Source organism: Elephantulus edwardii, unplaced genomic scaffold, assembly GCF_000299155.1.
Source record: "Elephantulus edwardii isolate Elephantulus edwardi_28Jun2011 unplaced genomic scaffold, EleEdw1.0 scaffold00011, whole genome shotgun sequence".
NCBI lineage: Eukaryota > Metazoa > Chordata > Mammalia > Macroscelidea > Macroscelididae > Elephantulus > Elephantulus edwardii.
This window is the reverse complement of record NW_006399761.1, coordinates 3,788,027-3,808,933: the sequence shown is the minus strand read 5'-3', so window position 1 is coordinate 3,808,933 and position 20,907 is coordinate 3,788,027. Positions and strand designations below refer to the sequence as shown.

Here is a 20,907-nt window from a genome sequence, read left to right as displayed (position 1 = left end):
ATAAATTGTCGAGCGCGAAAGTAACCGCACAAAACAGGCTGGCCCCGAACGCAGAGTCAAGAAAAATCGCCCAAATGGGCGCAAGACAAATTCCATATGGCAGGGCCGGGTGAGAGAAGGAAATCTTAAGTTGTGTGAGGCGGCGAGACCTGAAAGCAGGACGGTTAAAAAGGGGTTTCAAGAGCGGCAAGCCCCAGATCGCAGACTGCGCTGACCCGCCCACCAGCCCTGCTTTTCAATCCGCACTGTCCCGCCCACCAGCCTGAGCAGGAAAGGTAAGGCGGGGCTGAGGTGCGTGGCAGTTGCAGCTCCGAGTTTGAGCCTATCAGCCCTCGGCCCCACTTCCGATGACCAATGAGAAGTGGGCTAAGGCGCATAGACGGAAAGTGCGGTTACAAGAACATGCGTCAAAGCCAATCGGACGCGGGCTTTGTTCCCGCCGGCCAATGAGCGGCCAGAGCGGGTCTGTGGGCGGGAGGCCGGAGCAGCTGTCAGCCTGAAGTCCGGCGAGGGACGCGCCGCTGGGCGCCCGAAGGAAGAACGGAGCCGGGACGGCGCTGGAAATGGTCCTTGGGGCCGTCGGCTGGTGTTGTCTCGTGTTCTGGATCCCTGCGTGTATCGCGGTCCACGGTGAGCAACGGGCGGGACTCCGCTGCGGGGAAGGCCATCTCGCTTGTGCGCGTCTCGAGTTGGGGGTCCACAGGTCACCTTGGGGACCCCATGGATCCGGAGCAGGGCAGGTGCGAGGACAGGTAGTTGTGTGAGAGGGTGCTGGTTTTCGGAGACAGACGTCGGGCGTAGCCCGAGGCTCCAAATCCTCAACACCTCACCTTGAACCAGGTGTCTGAGGTTTGAGACCTGGATAGGGTACAGGGGACAACTGGAAACTGCTACAAGCTGGAGATGAGTATGTGCGCGCTCACCTACACATACAGGAGAGCACAGCCTTAAACCTTGGCTGATGTACATACATTTACAGTTATATGTGTACCTAGACACACAGAATCAGCCATGTGAATCTCCCGTTCTAAACATACAGATCCAAACATACCGTCAGCAGAAATTGACAGTATTGGGAGAAGGACAGTAGGCAATTAAGTGATCCAAGTGAGCTTTCAAATACTGAGAGGAATCCTTTAACGTTTACATTTTACTACTAGGTATTATAATGCTGAGTGACCCATGGATTTCCAAAAGAACAAACATGTCTAAGAGAAAGCACAGCCAGGATCCTTCTTGGATGCCTCATGTACTTTTGGCATGTTGTTAGGAGAGGCTATTCCTTGGAGAGGGATATCATGCTTGGAAAGGTGGAAGACCCTCGACTAGGTGGATTGACACATCAGCTGCAGCAATGGGCTCGAGTTAATCACACAGTAAGGATGGCACAGGAGAGGGTATAGATCAGGTCTATTGCTCATGGGGTTGCCATGAATTGTACTGAACTCCCCGGCACATAACAGCAACAGGTATTATAAGAGCTCTAGTGGGCTTAGTGGGTAAGAAGTTGCACTGTTAACTCAAAGGCAGGCAATTTGAGTCCACCAGCTGCTCTGGTGGGAGAAAGATGGGCAGTCTCTTCCTGTATGATGTACAGGCTCTAAAAGCCCACTGGAGGTGGGATCTGAGTCAGATCCGACCTGATGGCAATGAGCTGTTGAGCTGAAGTATTGTAAGTTAGCTAGAGGTGATGTAAAGTGTTTGGGAGGGTGTTCATAGGTTATATGCAAATACAACCCCATTTTACAAAGAGGACTAGAGTATCCAGATTTTTGTTTTGTACCTACAGGAACCAATCCTGGAATCTGTCCCCACAGGATATGAGGGAGCACAGACACAAAGTACATTTCATTTACAGATAAACAAATGCCAAGCCTAGTCAATGAGGTGAGGGGTTTGACGTTCATCAAGGAAGCCTTCGTGGGAGTGCAGCTGTACTTAACAGTCCTCACTGTCAATGAAATGCTCTCTGGTGGTGGGGATTTGGACAAGAGGCAGAGGCAGCTTATATCATAGTTATCCAAAACTTGGCCCACAGTAGTGGCCTGGTAATGTGTTGATTAATTGATCCATAGCGGTATTTTCACTCTTCAAAATCACTTTATTGCTTTTGGCTAAGGAAACCAGTGACTCAAGCTGAGGTAAAATATAACGTTTGAAACGAAGTTTCCACGCTTCGCAAAAATCTAGTCTGGAATTTCATCAGTGTATTGGAGCCAGGAAGAGTTGTTCTGCCTTTTACTCATTAGCCTCTATTTGGAGTGCCCTCTGGGATAGACAAGGGATGCAGCAAGAAATCAGAATCATGCTATAAATTTACAATCTTCATCTTGTTGTTGTTTTGTACCACCAAGTCAGAACCGACTGATAGCTGACTCTCCAGTGGGTTTTCAGAGGCAGTAAATCATACAGGAAGAGATTGCCCATTCTTCTGCAGAGCAGCTGGTAGATACAAACTGAGTTGGCAAAAATACAAATACTGTGTACTTACAAATGGTGTTGAAAAGATCAAGGGGTATAAAGAGCAATGGGAATGAATTTTGAACAGGTATAAAGGGAAGGCAGTCACAGAGCAGGAAGCTCCTCTGAGAAAGTGACATTTAAGCTGTTACCCAAAGGATGAGTGGGAGGGAGTTGGGTAAAGATATGGGCTGGGTGGGAGTAGGGAACACGCAAGAATAGAGTAAGGAGGAAGACCAGAAGTGAAAGCTTGGAGGAAGAAAAAGGAGGCCAGTGTCCCCTGCATATCTAAAGCCATCATTGCGATTGAGACGAAATGAAATCATGCTGAGCCCTCCTCACTGCATTTTGAGGCTGTAGGGAGGAGATTGCCCTTCCTTCTCTAGAGGCGAGACTGATGGATTTGAACCAGAGGACTCACTGCCTTTGTGTTAGCAGAGCAACTTCCTTTGGGCTAGGCTACCCGAGTTTCCTAGTCTTGAGTACGTTGTTGGGTTGTATGCTGTTGAGATGGATCTGACCCGTAGCTGATCCTTCAGTGGGTTTTCAGAGGCTGTAAACTGCACGGAAAGAGAATGCCTATCCTTCTCCCGTAGAGCAGGTGGTGGGTTCGAACCACATACCTTTGTCTTGGCAGAGCAATTCCTTACCATGAATCCATCAGAGCTCTCTAACTTGACTGCAGTAAGGAGGAAATGACATTGGAGCAGTGGCCAGGGAGCCCTGATCAAGCAGCATCTTCTAGCCTGTGGTTAAGATTTTAAGTGCCAAGGGGAGTCTTGGGGATGATAGAAAGTTTATCTGGTAGATGACAACTCTGGCTATTGGTAAAGACTGGACCTTAAACAAACAAAACCCTCCACCACGCTCACTGCTCTTGATTGAATTAGTTCTGATTCATGGTGACTTTATAGGGGCGGAGAACTGCCTTATAAGGTTTCCCATTAAGTCTTTATAGGAGCATAACATACTGCCACATCTTCCTCCCCTGGGGTGGCTAGTGGGTCTGAACCACCAGCCTTTTGGGTGGCAGCACAAATTAGACCCACTGCATCACCACGAACCTTTGAATGGACCTTAGGGAGTGAGAATGAAGGCAGAACAGTTAAACAGCTGGAACAGCCAGGGCACATCACCACTCTGAAAAAGGTGTGTGTGGATCTGGGGAGGGGGTGGCCAACATTAGCAGACAGCTAGAAATCCCCATCTCTATCACTTCTGCATTAACTCTCCTCCCCAGGGCAGAGATGAGCTATCTCACGCCCATGAGGGGGACCAGTTGACAGCACAGGATCCAGGGTCTGAACCTGAGCCAGCCAGTTTCCCAGAAGTCTCTCCTCTGACCCTTCTCTCCAGCAGGTTTGCGCATCCATGACTATCTCTACTTCCAAGTGCTGAGCCCAGGGGACATTGGCTACATCTTCACGGCCACACCTGCCAAGGACTTCGGGGGGATCTTTGTGAGTCTGGGGCCCCTTCCCTGGCCATCACCCAGCTTCGCTCTTAACCACAGAACCAGCATGCGAGTGCTGGGATAGGGAAGGGTTAAGATCCAGGGGTTCTCTCCAAGAGCTATACCCATGGGTTCAGTACAGACCTGGGTAACACAGAGGGTCAGGCTGTGATGACACAGACACCATGGGTGCCTGTTAGCTTCCTCTCCACTCTAGTTTGAACTGTATCATTTAAGCCATCTCTCCTCAGTCCACATCAATACTTCTTAGCTGGGGTAGGAAAGGAACTAGGCCTCTGTGTGAGAATGTTCCGGGCTCCCCCCAAACCCCATGGATCCTTCCCTTAGCGCAGAGGTGGGGATGGTGTCAGCCTCGACTCCACACTGCTTCTCTTCACTCTCACCACCTGCATGTCTTTTAGCACACACGGTATGAGCAGATCTACCTTGTCCCTGCCGAACCGCCAGAGGCCTGCGGGGAGCTCAGCAACGGTTTCTTCATCCAGGACCAAATCGCGCTGGTGGAGAGGGGGTAAGGGTTGGTAGGGGTGGGCCCTGTTCGGATGCCAGCAGCCACAGGGCTGACTTGAGGAAATGAACTGTCAGTGATACTTCAAAACCACCAACTTCACTGTTTGAAGGGTTTTGTGATTACCCATGCCTTTTGGCTGTTTAGGGAGCTCAGGTGACTTAGCAGTAAGGAGCTGTGCAGGTTCAAATCCACCGGCTGCTCCAAGGGACAGAGATGGGCAAACTCCTGTGCAATTTACAGCCTCTCAAAGTCTGCTGGAGGGCCAGTTCTGAGTCAATGAGTCTGTCTGTTGAGTGGCTTGTCTTCCTTCTATGTACTTGCAATGATAAATAATGCTCTGTGGTCCTTCCACACAAACAGGGGTACAGTCTGGAAAGGGGCAGCTTAGACCCTCTCCTCTGTTCTTTGGTCTCCCCACCACCTCTTTCAGGGGCTGTTCCTTCCTCTCCAAGACCCGGGTGGTACAGGAGCACGGTGGGCGGGCGGTGATCATCTCGGACGACGCGGTGGACAATGACAGCTTCTACGTGGAGATGATCCAGGACAGCACCCAGCGCACGGCCGACATCCCGGCCCTCTTCCTGCTTGGCCGAGATGGGTGAGCACCCCGGGGGCCACAAGTCCCTTCTCTCAGGCCTCATTTGGGGGGCCCCAGTTAGAGCACAAAGTTCTCCGGCTCTGGAGCTCCCAGAGCAACGGGGACAGCAGGGCGTGACAAGGGCCAGTGAGGTGACCGCGGCCACCTCTCTTCACGCCCCCCTCAGGTTCATGATCCGCCGCTCTCTGGAGCAGCATGGGCTGCCGTGGGCCGTCATCTCCATCCCCGTCAACGTCACCAGCATCCCGACCTTCGAGCTGCTGCAGCCACCCTGGACCTTCTGGTAGAAGAGCAGATTGCCAGCTGCTCTCACGACTCCAAGTTGGGGCGGGGAAAGTAGAGGGGGCTGCTGCTGTTTGGGAGTTGGAGAGCACGTCAGCAAAAGCCTGGGTACTGGCTTGGCTCAAGGAGGGAACCACACCGTGGACCTTCCCTGCCCAGGCCCCAAGGCTTCTGGTAGAAGGTTCTGGAACAAAAGGCAACCTGAGAACCACCGGGCGGGTCCACATGCCAGCTGGTACTAGCTCACGTACCCAGGGTCCTCTCACAGTGATGCCTGCAGCCCTTCTACCAGCAGTTGCTGGACTAGCCTGAGGACCTGGTATTGGGACTCTTTACTGACTTTAGCAATAAAGCTCCTCTTCAGGGTTGAACTGTCTTAAGGAGTGTGACAAGGGCCGCGCCTTCCAAGCTCTCTCGCTGTAACCTCACGGTGAAGGTGGAAACTAAGCCCCAGATCTGGTGACTCACCAGTCCTTCAGGACCAGCACCGCTGCCTCCTGTCATGTGCTGAGGAAAGCAGTGGTCAGCTGACTCGTCATGTAGCAAGAGTGGGCATCTATGCTGGGCTTCTGGCATGTTTCCATAGCAAAGCGTGAACCACCTGGACGTATGCCTGAACCCAGGCTTCCGTCTCCTACCGCTGCCTGATTGACTAGCCCTGTGCGTCTTCCTGTGACCGTCAGGCACCCCAGGTGGCCCACCACACTGTCCTCCACAAAGCACTGTTCAGAGGCCTGTTGCCACTTGTGTTTTATTGAGAACAGTGGGCAGGTGGGTGTGGGGAGCAGGGCCGGCTGCTGTGAAGGAGTGAGGCCCCAGCAGGTGAGAGGCCTGGCAACCAGCCCCACCTGGCCCCATAATGCAGGGGAGGCAGGCAGGAATCGGGGTGATGGGTGGTGATCAGCACACCCAGCGGAGGATGGGGTGGTGAGGAGTCGGAAGTGAGGAGGGGCCCACGGTCTGAGCTGAGTGTGTGGCAGAGTATCTCCTGGAGGTGCTTCCTGGAGGACTGCAGGGCCCCTCAGTGACCCCAGCAAGACTGGAGCATCCCAACATCAGGGAGCACAGGCCTGTCACCCCTCAGTTCTGCCACGCTGCTGGAGTCCTCAGCAAGAAGGAAGTGTGAGGACGGGGTGATGGACTCACACACCCCACGTGAGGAAGGCCAGGCCTCTGTTACCCATGGGGCCAGCCTGGTGCCGAGGCCTGAGAACAAGGCACGAGGGACAGTCTGGCCTCTGGGGAAGGGCTGTCATGTGCTCCCAGATGTGCACTGGCCAGAGTGAGGCAGAGGGCAGCAACCCTGGTCGGGTGTCCCTGACAGAGCACAGGGAGGGTGGCCAGGGCCTGCTCCAACAGTGGCCTTCTCAGTTACAGAGCAGGCAGGTGGCCCCCAGGGACAAGGGGAGGGAAGTATGCCCTCTTCCTTTCTGCGTTACAGAAATCAGGCTGCTCTCAGAACTGCTGTTACTCTTAGTCACTGTCCAAAGAAATACTGTCAAGCTCTGGCCCAGATTCAGCCCTCCACACCCTGCAGCGAAGGGCCCAGGGAGGCCAATTCTCGGCCCCTCACACCCTGCAGCGAAGGGCCCAGGGAGGCCAGTTCTCGGCCCCTCACACCCTGCAGCGAAAGGCCCAGGGAGGCCAGTTCTCGGCCCCTCACACCCTGCAGCGAAGGGCCCAGGGAGCCCGGGTGGGAAGGGGTCAGTGACGCTCAGCAGCAATGTTCAGGACGTGAGTCTTCTAGAGACAAGCCTGGGGTCCCCCTCCGTCCGACCCTGTAGCCGGGACAGCACTGGACAGAGGCCCCCTCCGCTCTCTGGCAGGCCGGGTCTAGACGGGCCCCTCTAGGCAGGGCCACCTCACACATCTGTCATCTCATCCCCCAGTTCTGCATCTTCCTGCTCTCCTTCCTCCTCCTCCTCATCTTCCTCCTCCTCTGAGGTCACATTGGGGTCATCTGCTTCCAACAGGCATTTGGGGCAGGAGCAGACAAACAAGTAGTTCTCCCTGCAGGGACAAGGGGGACAGTCAGGCAGCCGTGGGGAGGACGAGGCCTGGCCCGGCCCCACCCTGCACACCCCCAGCGGCACCTGAGGATCTTGTGGCGGCTGTGACGGCTTCGCTCCCGCTGGCAGCAGTCCAAGTAGCTGATGCAGATTTCCTGCAAAGGAGAGGGGTCTGATGGGCAGGGCCCTTCCCCACCACTCCCCTGTCTCAGGGAGCCAGGCCCCAGCTGCCCTGACCCACACCCTGGCCCTTCAGCAAGCAGGCCCCCATGAAACTCCAGTACGTGTGTCTGAGACAGCGGGGGTTGGCCTGGCCTTAGGACACCGTTAAAACCAGTCACCAGCCACACGATCTGTGACCAGGGAAGAAGATCCAACCAGGCTCTGCGCGCTCTGCCAGCAGCCATGACCCCTAGACCTGAGGCGGCCTGCATGGCCAGGGCCATGCCCTCCTGGGTTCTTGGAGATGGCACGCTGATAAAGAGGTGACTGGGAGCAAGAATGTACGTGAGGCTGCCCTTCAAATGCTGCTCTGGAGGTGTGTTTTTTTGGAGGAGGTAGGGCAGGGGGAGAATACCTCCAGGGTTGTCTGTGGGAACCCCACCCTGCAGCCTGTTTTGGGGGCTCTAGTTGCTGTGCCCACTGCCCACCTTCCAAACTCCCAGACCCTCACCTCTCCCGGTTTGATATCCTCCAGGGCAGTGACATGCAGAAGGAAGTTGTTCTCCGGGAAGGATGTCTCTGCGTTGGGAACACAGCTGTGGTTGCCTAGGGATGAGAGGCAGCAGGTGATCAGTACTAATGCGTATTAACAGCCCCAGTGGCCCCGCGGCTGGTATTTTCTGACCCTTCCCCAAGGTCATTCTCTCCATGGGCACAAACACACTTCATACCACACCCCTTCCCCAGGAGCCAGCGTCACTGTGGGCTCCCAGGGTCTTGCAAAGGGCCAGGAGCCTCACTAAGAGCTGAGCCACGTCCCCTCAAAGCCCAGTGCAGGAGTGGATCGAGCAGGCTGGAATAGAGTCTGCAGAGACGGGCAGGTTGGAAGGTGAGAGCTGGAAAAGGCCGCCATCCAAACTGGCCCTGCCCCTCACCAGGATTCCGAGGGGCCCCAGCTTCCCCAACTCTGCAGAATTTCCCAGGACAGTGATGGCCCGAAGCCAGCGCTCATGTCCTGCTTCTGGTCAGCCACCATGTGGCCCGGCTATTATGACAACACTACATGTGGCCTCGTATAACGTAAGGTGTATGAATAGATATTAAAGGACGAGCAGACAGTGAATGAATAAACGAAAACACAGCGCAAAACCCACCCCAGGGTATCCTCACCAGGGCAAGCCCTACCCTATTCCCAGACCGGAGGCAGTGAAGACGCTAACTCTGGCTCTGAGGCCGTGTGGCAAAGGCAGGAATGTCCTGAAGATGCAAACCCTCACCCACCCCCAGTGTCAGGACTCACAGCAGCTCTGAAGCACAAAGAGGCCGGACCCCTCACAGTTCAGAAACTCGCCAGTGGCTGAAAGACAGTGGTTTTGGGGTGTTAACTCTACCATCTCGGGTAACAACGATGAAACCTCACCATTCTCGCTTCCAAGAGGCACCCTGGTTGCACTTTCTCCCAGACACTCTTGTTTATTCTCTTGGCAGTGCAGGGGACCCTCGGCATTCTTCTCCAGGCCTCCCGCGGGGCTGCCAGGGAGGGGGCAGCAGCGGGCTCCACTTACCAGCGGCCCCATCACTGTTGCACTGCTCTCCATTTTACCCAAACCCAGCTGCTCTGTAACCAACATGGCCTGTGTGCTGGGCACCTGCTGACCCTCTGCCTGGATCTTGGGTTGTGTGCACACATTGTGTGGACAGGCCTGAGGCTCACCACAAGCACCCGGGGTGCCCTGTCCCCCACTGCTAACTTAAGGCTCTGGGAGGGAGGGCTGAGTGCTCACCACCTGGCTGGGTCTTCAGAGCGGTGAGGCCAAGGCCTCAACTCACACACCTGCCTCAATGTCCTTGTACAGCTGGTCAATGAAGGCATCCAGCTGCTCCCGGTCCAGAGGCTTCAGCTCCAGGGCGTCACAGGCGTGGACCCACTGGCTCAGGGAGCTGAGCGCAGGCAGCCAGGGTTAGGGAGGGAGCCCAGGACCAGGGTGCCCCATCCACACTCCTTACTCTTCCCCACCCAGGGCTTGGACCACCTCACTCTAATGAGATGAGAACTTGCCCTTCGGCCCGATACACAGGGCCAAACCTGGGGCTCCAAGGGTAGCATCAAACACCCCGTTCTCTTGACTCCCTTCCTCGTGCTGTGCCAGTCACACCCATCTCCTCATTCTGTCTCCCCCTTGAGCCCTGAGGGTTAAGTCCCATCACCCCAGAAGAATCTCTCAGACCTGGTCCCAATTCCTTGGCCATTGGTCCCAACAAGGGCAAAAAGAGAGCGGAACCCATCTGGGGTGAACCACTGCAAAGAGAAAGGGGAGATGACTACGCCTCTCGTCTTCTGTGAGGGCCTACCGGACCCTTCAGATGTGGCCCAGCAGCCCCTGCGGGGAGGCCGAGCGCATCTTCCTGGGAGCTGGAGTGACCACTTACCTGGCCGAGCGCTTCCTCATACAAGGCCTCAGTGAACAGTCTCCGCAGAAGCTCCAGCTGGCCCTAGATTAGTGGAAGGGAAAAGAGATTTGCATCCTGGGCCCCCATAGGGCCCCCAAGGCCAGGTGACAGGCGAGGGGAAAGGGCCAGCTCTGCAGACTGAGCTTGCCCCGGGGCATAGGCAGCCTGCTCCGACTTGGACGCCGTCCTCATTGTCAGCATGTCAGGCAGTAGTTCTACGCTTGTCCTCACCCCAATCCCGGGACTCCTGACCTGGCCTCCAGATGCTAGGCTCCAGACGTGGGGCCCTGTGCCTTTTCAACCCTGAGTTGGGGTCTCCTTGTTTCACAAGACCCTCGGGAGAGTGTAGCAGAGCCCTGAATGAGCCTACTGTGTCCGTGTGAATCACCGGGGGAGCCTGAAATGTAGTTTCTGAGCCAGTGGAGGGTCCTTGCAATCCTGTCACACGCAGCCAGCACCTTGGGCAGCATCTGCACACGAGCTGGTGTCCACAGCAAGAATCTGTCACTCTTAGACTGCAAGTGGACACTCTACAAACATGGAGCTAATTTCCCTGACTATGTAAACCTGCCTTCAATTCTCTGCGGTGTGTATGCGACTCAGGTACTGTTCACTCTCCAGCACGTTTCCAAGGGTGTAAATCGCAGGAGAGGAGACTGTTCATCTTTCTCCTGTGGAGCTGCTGGTGGAGTCACCTGAGAGGTGCGGCCTTTGGGTTAGTAGGGTATCTCCCTAGGACTGTACCCCCAGACCACCTTCTTCCCCATCCTATCGTCAGGGAGCTCTGATGCCTGGGGGGGTACAGAGCCACACTGCCAACGTGTTTCTGTGTTCCTGTTACCACCTATCTCCCACTACCAGGGCCATCGCAGATGATGAGGTTAAACAGTAACAGGAACACACATTCTTTCTTCTGAACTTTAGACCCACGCTCTCGTATTTCCTGTGGTTGGGAACAGACATGGACAGCCCCCTCAGGCTGGTAGTGGGGTCATGGAAGACACTCAACCTTGAACTTGTCCCCCAGGAGTTTGTGGACGATTTCCTCTTCCTCGTTGGCTGTTTTGTTACAGAAGTGGGAGAAGAGCCTGATCCAGCGATCCTTATCTTTAGCCTGCAGTGAACAGACACCCGAGAGGGGACACTCAGTTGTGCACGCGTGTACCCATCCGCTCCTGAGACGTCCTCCCTGAGATGTGTGAGGGCCGGGCCAGGACGCTCACGCTCCTGCCACATGGGAGCCAGCACCAAGCATGAGCCTCTGGGCAGAGCCCTTCCTCAGCTGAGACCTGTCCTCACTGTGCCCACTCCAGCCACCTCCCCAACAGCAGCCACGTAATCGGTTCATCCACAGGAGGGAAGAAGGCTGAGGGACTGCACTATCGACAGAAGGGGCCCGACAGTGCCTGGTCTCATGTCACATGCGAGATACGATCCTGTAAAAAGTGGTACCTACAGGTCAAAAGCATAAATGGCTACTGTTAAAGTTCTCCCAGAGGCCTTACAGTCCCCCACTCTCACACCCCTCGTCTGCAGTTAACACACCTACGAGGTCTGAAGCAGCAAGCAACTCCGTCTTAGGAAGCCAGAGAGAACTCCCTCCAAGCCAGGTCCATGTGGACCTCAATGGGCAGGGGGGGGGCCAGTGTTAGCCACCCAGGAGGGTCACGTGGGCTCACCTGCTTCACTGTGGCCACCATCCGGGCCATGAGCATGATGCTTGCGGTCTCAGGGGGATAGTGGACACTCCTAGGGGAGAAGAGAAAAAGTTTGGCCGAGAAATCCCCTCCACAGTAGCTGAGCTCAGGGATGCCCAGTGTGACTGCTCCAGGGAGCCTGACCACCAATTCCAGCTACAACCAGAAAGAGACATGGGGACTCACATCCCATGAACACAGTAAGACCTTCGTTGAAGTAGGTAAGATGCTGAGGACTGGGGGCTGGCAGCTTAGAGTAAAGGCAGAGGACTGGGTACACTCCGGTTAACGCTAAGAACAACAACTGTCACCAATGATTTGCGTGGAGGTGGCGACTCAGAGGCTCTGAAGACTCAGCTCCCCCTAGCCCACCGCCATGGCCATGGGTACTGGAGGTGTTAATGCCATGGAGTCAGAATCAACTCAGAGTTGACCGTCCAGCCAGTTTTCAGAGGTTCTACATCCTGTAAGCAGAGACTGTCCGTCTTTCTTCCCAGGAGCAGCTGGTGGACTTGAAGCACTTGCCTCTGGGTTGGCAGCAACTCCTTACCCACAAGACCAGCAGAGTAATGGATGCTATCACTGTATAAGAGGTGCTAACGATGGCCCTCACCACTGACGGGCTAGCATGTGGAAACGAAGAGGCTGCCAAAGCCTCAGACGAGCATCAAGTGCATCACATGCGCTTACGTTCAGCGTGATGAGCCCATGCGTGAGTCAGCACACAGGGGTCTTCTGCGCTAGACACTTAGCAGCCCGATCAAGGCTCTGACAACCTCGGGGAGGGGGTGGGTCTGTGCTGGACACCTGGAGGCCTGATCAAGGCTCTGACAACCTCGGGGAGGGGGTGGGTCTGCGCTGGACACCTGACGGCCTGATCAAGACTGGTGACAACTTTGGGGAGGGGGTGGGTCTGCGCTGGACACCTGGAGGCCTGATCAAGGCTGTGCCAACCTCGGGGAGGGGGTGGGTCTGCGCTGGACACCTGACGGCCTGATCAAGACTGGTGACAACTTTGGGGAGGGGGTGGGTCTGTGCCCGATCAAGGCTTTGACAACCTCGGGTAGGGAGTCGGTCTGCACAGGACACCTGGAGGCCCGATCAAGGCTCTGACAACCTCGGGGAGGGGGTGGGTCAGCACTGGACACCTGGAGGCCCGATCAAGGCTGTGACAACCCGGGGAGGAGGTGGGCCTCTGCAGAGTTGACAGAGGACGAACCCTGAGAGTGGGGGCTGAGTTGTGTGGTCATTAAGGGCTACAGCAAAGGAACTCAGGCTAAAGATGTCATTGAGAGGCGTTTAAATGCAAGAAACAAAACAAAGAATGGAGGAAAAGAGGAGCAGGCTTTTTCTCAAGGCAGACAGCTGAGGAACTGAGGCAAGCGGGGAGGGGGCCGAGGAGGGCAGGAACACGGCTCACCTCCACGCCTCCTGCAGCTTATTCAGCGGATGCAGAGGGTCGTCCTGGGAGGGCCCCGTGCACAGGACCCGGTGGTACTGCTCTGCGGCGGCCTGCTGACACTCAGCACTGCAGTACATCACCTGTAAGGTGGAGACGGTCAGCGTTCCAGAGCCGGGGCTCAGATCTCCTCGTGTCCCCCTCCGGAAGCATCCCTTCCACGAGCAGACTCAGGCATTGTGAGGCAGGAACTGTGGGGCTGGGAGTGGGTACCTAACCCAGGCTCACAAGACCATAGGAAGAGAACATTCTGGAAAGCGCGGGGAGACTTCTCCCAGGCAGAGGGGTGAGGGCTGGAGGAGAAAGACCCGAGATTGCAGCAGGGAGGATGGGATAGAGCCTTTCGCATCCTGCCCACTGCAGTGACCCCAGGGCGGGGACCAGTTTGCCCTTTCATCCTCTCTCCAGTCACTCACCTGGCACTGTGGGCAGCTCTGGTGGAGGCCCTTCTGCACGGTGCACAGCTCCGGGTACGGCAAAACCTGCCCGGGTTTCCCCGTCAGCCTCTGTGCGTTCTCCTCCGCCTTCTCCAGTGCCCGAAGACAGTGGTCACAGGCTATGGGGACAGGCAAGACCAGGTAACAACCCCAAAGAATGAGGCCGGGTGGCACCCCCATATCCTTGACACACAGCTCCTCAACCACAGCTTGGGAAGTGAGTGAACAACTAGAACAACAAATCAGTGGACCGCACGGGGCCCTCAGGAGACTGCCGTCCGAGTCCCTGCTGATCATGGGGGCTCAGTTTGGAGGCGCTCTGTACCCCAGCCTGCATCTTCTCCATGCTCCAGGGCCAGCGGGCTCGAGGCAAAGAAAAGTGTAGAAGAATGCAGCCAGCAGAGCCTGGAACCCGTATGGGTGGCCTCCTCTTGGTGGGGCTCCACGTGGACGCAGAGGCCTTCCCTGACACGGTGGATGGTGCTGGTGGGGAACGAGGGACACAGGACGGGGGTGGGGGTGGACAGCCCCTGATAGGCTCACCGCCCCAGAAGCCCCAGCTGGACAGAGCCATGGTTCGAAGGCATGTTCCTCCCACAGGAGACAGGCTATTCCTCAAAACCCTTCAAGTCCCAGGAGCCTCAGTCCGGGGTCCTGTAAGCACCCCTCTTCTGGGCACACAGGGGACTGTGTCAGCAGGTACAAGACGGGGCGAGGGGTCAGCGAGGATTCTGCTCACCTCGGTAGCGATAGAGTGCATTCCAGAGAAACTGCGCTGCCACCAAGGGCCGCTCCACGAAGATGGTCTCTCCCTTCCTGATCAGCTGTTTGGCAAACAGCCCCTTGCCCTAGGGTGGAGAGGGGACAGGACGGAGAGCATGGTTCCTGGACGCTAGAGTGCCACCTCTCAGCAGAGCCCACCACCTCCACAAGTCAGTCACCCCCACCGGCGCCTGCTCCGGTCAACCCGCTCGAAGGCCACTGAGAACACAGGGCCTGGGGCTGGGATGCCATCTCCATAGCAGCAAGCTCGGAATTTATCTCGTTAGATGTGGAGAACAGTGAGGGCTGAACCAGAGCTCCAGGCAGGTGGGTCTCCTGACAGCAATGTGGCCCTGGGAGCAGGAGGATGATGTAGAAGAGAGGGCACTACTTTCCTGGTCAGCAGGGTGCCTGCAGCCCCAGGCACAGCACTCAGCTGTTACACTGAATGAGCCAGTCCAGGCACCATGATGTCACTTTACTAGGCAACTGCCTCACTTCTCTGCATTTCCCACAAGAAGACTGAGTATTATGCCACCAGCCAGGGAGTCTCCAGGTCGCAATGACAAGGCACTGCTGAATGTATCTCTTAAAACCTAGCTCTTTGCTATTCACAGTAAGGTCTGGGGACTGACAACACCCCTATCACTGGGGAGGCAGAAATGCAGAGCCCAACCACAGACCTGCTGAGCAGGTACCTGGGTGATTCACATGCTTGTTAGAAGTCTGAGAAGCGCACGTAAAGCATTAGTGGCCTAGTGGTAAGGAGTTGGGCTGACAACCAATGATACACGGTTCATATCCACCAGCTGCTCTGTGGGAGAGGGATGCCAATCACTTCTGTGCCATTTACTGCCTCTGAAAACCTGCTGGTGGGTCAGCTATGGACCAGTTCTGACTCAATGGTATACAACAACATAACGTAAGGACGAAAGATGAGAAAATCATCTCCAAATTGTTATTCCTCAAATGTGCACAGGAATTCAAGGGACGACTGTAGCATCCAGGCTGTGGGCTCAGAAGGTATTAAGACCCACATTCACACAGAGGATAGGGTGGTCCCCTGGCCAGCAAAGAGAGGAAAGGAAACGGATGGTAGTGAAACGTTCTGTGGCCCTGTGGCCTCCTGGCCCAGCTTCCTACAGCACTGGCACATGGGCCAGACAGGCTGCCTCTAAAACTCAGAACATCGGAGATGTGCAGGCTGGATGGGTCCTGAGCAACTGTGACCCACAAATCTTAATCCTGCAAACAGCTCTGAAGTTTCCCCAGCAGGAGATGGGGCAGGGAGGAGAGGCAAAACCAGGGGCCAAGTCGTGAACACACCCCAGATTGTCTTCTAGAATCTTCAATGTTCAGGCTTCTACTCTAACTGGTTGTGTCTCTGGTATAACAGTATATTTGTGAAAATCATTGCTCCAGTGTTCACTGAGGCAACAGAGGTTGTGATAAAAAAGTACCCTCGTGGGAGGCCCCAAGATTATGATTTCATTACCTAGTGCTAGAGAAGAGTATTGAGGGTACCATGGACTGCTAGGAAAACAAACAGATCCATCCTGGAAAGGGTCCAACCAAGCGGCTCCTTGGAGGCAAGGATTCTGAGGCTCCATCTAACAACATACTTTTATTTTTTTTCAGTTGCAGCTTAGTCTTTATTTATTTTTCTTTGTAGTCTTTGGGGTTTTTTAAATTTTATTAATTTTAATGAACATTTACAGAGATTTTGGGTTTCCATTCATTCATTGTTGCACTACTTTCTCTACCCTCCCCCCATATTTTGGACATGTTGGAAGGAGGGACCGGTCCTTGGAGAGGGACATCATGCTTGGTAGGGTGGAGGGACAGTGCAGGAGGGAAAGGCCCTCTATGAGGTGGATTGATTCAGTGACTGGGATAATTAGGATGAGAGTGTCAGAGACAGTGCGATTGGCACAGGACAGAGCGGAGTTTAGGGCTGTTGTACATAGGGTCGCTAGGAGCGCAAGGGACTCGACGGCACATAACAAAAACAACAACAGTGTGTTCAAATCTCCAGAGTAATTCCATGTTATTTAAACTTCTCAGAAATGGGGGAGGGTGGATAAAGCTTTTCCATTTTATCAGATCAATCAGAAGAGAGAAAAAAAAACCTGAGGAAGAAAACCTGTGCAATGAATTGTAATGAGGAAAAAAACCTGTGCAATGAATTGCATCCCCCAAATCATGTGCTGTAAAGATGTAAAAAAAGGCCAGAATAATCTATCTTGTAAGTATGTCTGTCAGGACAGCTTTTGTCGTTGGATTGACTACAACGCATAGTGACCCTGTGAACAACAGATCTGAACCCTGTCTTATCCTGTGCCATCTTCATCATCTCTAATATACTTGAGCCCTCTGTTGCAGTCACTGCCAATCTATCTTGCTGAGGCTCTCTCTCGCTGAGAAAGAGTGGGTATGTCAGGGTGGATATGTGAGCTTTTACCAACAGCACATGAGGGGCGGCACACAGAGAGAAGACCCAGGTCACCGTGTCCCAGTCCCAAAGCTAGAAGAATAACAGGGGAGGATGCTGTTAGGTGACATCGGTCAAGTGTGACTCATTGCGACCCTATGAATGAACAGCAGACCTGAACCCTGACCTATCCTGCACCGTCCTCATCATCTCCGACACACTCGAGCCCACTGCTGCAGTCACTGTGTCAGTCCACTGCACTGTCTTCCTCTCTTGTGCTGACCCGCCATCTCTCCAAGCATGATGTCCCTTTCCAAGGAATAACTTTTCCTAGCAAGAGTACAGAAGCTGAAGTGACAAAGAGATGAGGAGACAGGATGTTGTGGAGTTGATCTATATAAAAAGGAATGCTCCAGAAGCTTCTGGAAAGGAAAAGTGAACTGGAGAATTGTATTGGTATGAAGATGATGAGATGGGAACAGAACAACTAGATAAGGACCATCTCGGGAAAGGTCCAAAGATGCATACAACCACTCTACATGTTAAATTATTCAATCTCACTGTTGTGCAATGAATTGCATCCCCCAAATCACGTGCTGTAAATCTTAACTTCTTGGTCAGTGGTGATGATCCCATTTGGAGTAGGCTGTCATGTTAGTGAGGCAAGATTAGTGTAGCTGTGTCTTAAGACAATTTCTTTAGAGATAGAAAAGATTCAACAAGCCAGCAGAGAGATGCTACGTTACATGAACATCTCTAAGGAAGCAGAAGCTGAAGAGAAAAGGCCCTTCCTTGCAGAATAGAGAGAACAACGGTACCCTCGGGCCAGGTGAATTCACTCAGACTTCTAGCCTCAAACACTGTGAGAAAATAAATGTTTGTTAAAGCCACCTGCTGGTGGTATTGTTGTTAGGTGCCATGGCACCTGAACCAACTAATAACTGACACTCTAGCGGATTTTCAGAAGCTGTAAATGATATGGGAGGAAACTGCCCCTCTTTCTCCTGTGGAGAACCTAGTGGATTTGAACTGGTTTTCTCTGGATCAGCAGCATAGCTTCTCACTCACATAACCACCCGAGCTAACTATGGCACTCGTTGTTATGTTGTTAAGTGCCGTCGAGTCGCTTGCAACTCATAGCGACCCTATGTACAACAGCCCTAAACCCTGCTCTGTCCTGTGCCAATCGCACTGTCTCTGACACTCCCATCCCAATTATCCCAGTCACTGAATCAATCCACCTCATAGAGGGTCTTCCCCTCCTGCGCTGTCCCTCCACCCTCCCAAGCATGATGTCACTCTCCAAGGACCTGTCTCTCCTCACAACATGTCCAAAGTATGTTAGACGGAGCCTCAGAATCCTTGCCTCCAAGGAGCCACCCGGTTTAACCCTTTCCAGGACAAATCTGTTTGTTTTCCTAGCAGTCCATGGCACCCTCAATACTCTTCTCCAGCACCACAGCTCAAAGGCATCAATTCTCCTTCTATCCTCTTTGGTCATTGTCCAACTCTCTGATGCATAACAAGTGATTGCAAAGACCATGGCCTGTATCAGACGCACCTTAGTCTCCAGAGAGACACCATTGCTCTTCAGTACTTTGGCGAGGTCCCGAACAGCAGACTTTCCCATGGCAATGCGTCTTTTAATTTCCTGGCTGTTGGTGCCAAGACTGTTGACTGTGGAGCCAAGCTATAGGTTTCCGTAGTGTAGTGGCACTCATTTACCAACAAAATATTTGCAATGGAAACAGAGGTATGGCATTTTATGCCATCAATTAGCAAAGAGAATTTAGGTAAGAAAGTACATTCACAAATAAAGAGGTTGGCTGGATGAACTCTGGTCCTGGCAAAGAATCCAGTTCTTAAAAATCCACACACAGAAAAAAGTCCACTGCCAGAGGCGAAAAAGGCGCTGGCTGGAATCCACCAGCTGCTCCAGCTGAGCAATTTCCTCCCATGGGATTCACAGCCTCTGAAAACTAGCTGGAGGGTCGGCTGTAAGCCGGTTCCAAGGCCACTACAGCAATGACTTTGACCATGTGGGCTTTTGGCAATTCCCTAGTCCAGTTTAACTGCTCTCACACCCCATAGGGTCCAACAAGGATTTACTCCCTAGGGAAGCCGAATGGCACGTTTTCCGCAGGTCTGAACCACAAAGGTGTGTGATTAGCAGGCAAGCCCTTTAGCAGCTGCCACCAGAGCTTTTTCATAAAAAGCCGCTTCTAGGCGAGCTCTGGTGGCCGAGTGGCAGGAAACTGCACTGCAATCCCAGAGGTGCGCGGTTCAAATCCACCAGATGCTCTGCTGAAGACGGAGGAACAATCGCCTCCTGTACCAGTCAGATCCAATTTGACGGTACACACATTAAATAATAAAATAGGGGGGCTCTGGGGGCCTAGTGGCAAGAAGTTGCATTGCAAAAACAGACGCGCACTGCTCGAATCCACCCGCCACCCTGCTGAAGACGGAGGAACAATCGCCTCCTGTACCAGTCAGATCCAATTTGACGGTACACACATAAAAAAAAAAAAAAAAAAAAAAAAAAGCAGCTTCTAAAAATATAATCTGACCATAGAGAGCACTGGTGGCCCTGTGATAAGAAGATGCGATGCAAACGGAAAAACTTAAGGTTCGAATTCATTAGCTGCCCAAAGACGGGCAATTGCCTCCCCTGTGACTTATTGCTTCTGAAAACGTGCTAGATGGTCAGTGATGAGCCAGTTCTGACTCGACAGTAGTAACAACAACAGAGACAGAAATGTGAAGGGAAAAAGAAAATGTCTTAGTGTTTGGATTGTGAGTGATTTAACGTTTTAAGAATTTTTATTTTACATTGGTTTGCTTACAAAGTTCATACACATTGCTTCCCACTATCCTTCGTTCCCATGGGGTTTCCAGCAACCACTGTTAATTATCACTGAACTATGCTCACCATTGCCCTGTCTTTCCAGATTCCCACCGGATTTTCTTTTCCTTCATCCACCAAATTGTGGCACCCTAAGATTTCCCCCTGCCTATCCTCACTCCTGTGCTCCCACCTTCCCCCGGTTTATCTTTTTTAAAGCGAGCTCTTCGGTTTATCGTGAGCCTTCAGAGCACGGTGCCGAAAGCGGGCGCAGACCGTGACACTCGGGTCCCCGCGAATCTGATCGTGTCCTCGGCTTCACCCCGCGCACAGACTCCCAGGGTCCACTCAGGGCCCCGGACAGTGTTCCTGGTCCTTCCCGCCCCGACAGCAGAGCCGCCGGGGGCGCGCGAGGACGCTCGGGGGGCCCTGTCCGCCGCGTGACCGCGCCCCGAGCCCGCGCGTGGGGACAGCAGGACCGGCCGCGCGCGAGCACGAGCCGGACCGCGGCATCCGACCGGCAATGGGGGTGTTTAGGGGCCCTCGGGGAGGATGTATCCAAGGCCACACTCGGCAGCGGGTCCCAGCGGGGGCCCCTCGCGCTCTCACCTTGGAGCTGCTCACGAAGCGGACCTCCACGGCGCCCCGGGCCCGGCCCGCCACGCCCACGCAGAACGAGAACACGTCGCACATGGAGGCCGCCATCTTGGCGGCGCCGGTACCTCCGCCTCCTGACCCTCGACCCCGCGTCGACCCGGAAGCCCCGCCCCTGGATGGGCCGCCCCGTTAGCCCCACCCCTTCCTGCTTCGCCTTTTTGCATTTCTGTTGCTCTGTATCCAGAGATCTTCAGAATGTGTCTAAATCAGTCGATCCGTTGTATAGTCGATGGCTGATCAGACAAGCCTTTGTGCTTTTATCCGTACAGGTTTGTGTCCATCTGCTTGGCTGCTGTGTACCTCGGTAGCCGAGATGATGTACCCCTTATCGTTGAACCTTTTTTTTTTTAATTTAGTTTATTTTTCATTTCAATGAACATCTACAGAGATTTTGGAATTCCATTCATTCATGATTGCACCCTTCTCCCCGCACAAACCCCTCCCCCCTCCCCCCCTTTTAATTTCGGCAGACAGTCCTCTGATCTTTTGTTGCTCAGACTCATGGTCAGCGTGGGCGTGCTGGAGGATGGAGAGATCTGAAATTGTGTGTTGATGGTGCACGCTCCTGAGAAGCCCCAAAACGCTGCAGGCCCCGGATGGGATAGGTGGCACCTGTGCCCATACCCTGGCCTGGCTTGACAATGCTTTCCAGTTGTACTTCTTGTTCCCCAG

General features: G+C 54.0%; 2 protein-coding genes across 2 annotated transcripts; one reads left to right on the top strand and one right to left on the bottom strand.

Moving 5' to 3' along the window:
- Positions 1-493: 493 nt before the first annotated feature.
- PRADC1 (protease-associated domain containing 1) lies at positions 494-5,330 on the top strand. The gene is made up of 5 exons (XM_006880889.1): positions 494-630; positions 3,820-3,920; positions 4,336-4,445; positions 4,876-5,043; positions 5,210-5,330. The coding sequence occupies exons 1-5, from the start codon at positions 564-566 to the stop codon at positions 5,328-5,330; spliced, it is 567 nt and encodes a 188-aa protein (XP_006880951.1). The 5' UTR covers positions 494-563.
- A 1,792-nt stretch (positions 5,331-7,122) lies between these two features.
- SMYD5 (SMYD family member 5) lies at positions 7,123-20,311 on the bottom strand. The gene is made up of 13 exons (XM_006880888.1): positions 20,188-20,311; positions 14,280-14,388; positions 13,520-13,659; positions 13,065-13,186; positions 11,627-11,696; positions 10,957-11,061; positions 9,927-9,989; positions 9,725-9,795; positions 9,331-9,437; positions 8,797-8,853; positions 8,008-8,102; positions 7,419-7,489; positions 7,123-7,335 (listed from the first exon to the last, which is right to left on the bottom strand). The coding sequence occupies exons 1-13, from the start codon at positions 20,281-20,283 to the stop codon at positions 7,188-7,190; spliced, it is 1,254 nt and encodes a 417-aa protein (XP_006880950.1). The 5' UTR covers positions 20,284-20,311; the 3' UTR covers positions 7,123-7,187.
- Positions 20,312-20,907: the final 596 nt, after the last annotated feature.

Coding starts and splice junctions, on each gene's coding strand:
- PRADC1 (XM_006880889.1), top strand. CDS start 564: ATGGTCCTTGGGGCCGTCGGCTGGTGTTGTCTCGTGTTCTGGATCCCT. Junction 3,921..4,335: donor AGGACTTCGGGGGGATCTTT/GTGAGTCTGGGG, acceptor CATGTCTTTTAG/CACACACGGTATGAGCAGAT. Junction 4,446..4,875: donor ATCGCGCTGGTGGAGAGGGG/GTAAGGGTTGGT, acceptor CACCTCTTTCAG/GGGCTGTTCCTTCCTCTCCA.
- SMYD5 (XM_006880888.1), bottom strand. CDS start 20,283: ATGGCGGCCTCCATGTGCGACGTGTTCTCGTTCTGCGTGGGCGTGGCG. Junction 13,187..13,519: donor AGAGCTGCCCACAGTGCCAG/GTGAGTGACTGG, acceptor TCCACCTTACAG/GTGATGTACTGCAGTGCTGA. Junction 11,062..11,626: donor TGGTGGCCACAGTGAAGCAG/GTGAGCCCACGT, acceptor TGTTCACTGCAG/GCTAAAGATAAGGATCGCTG.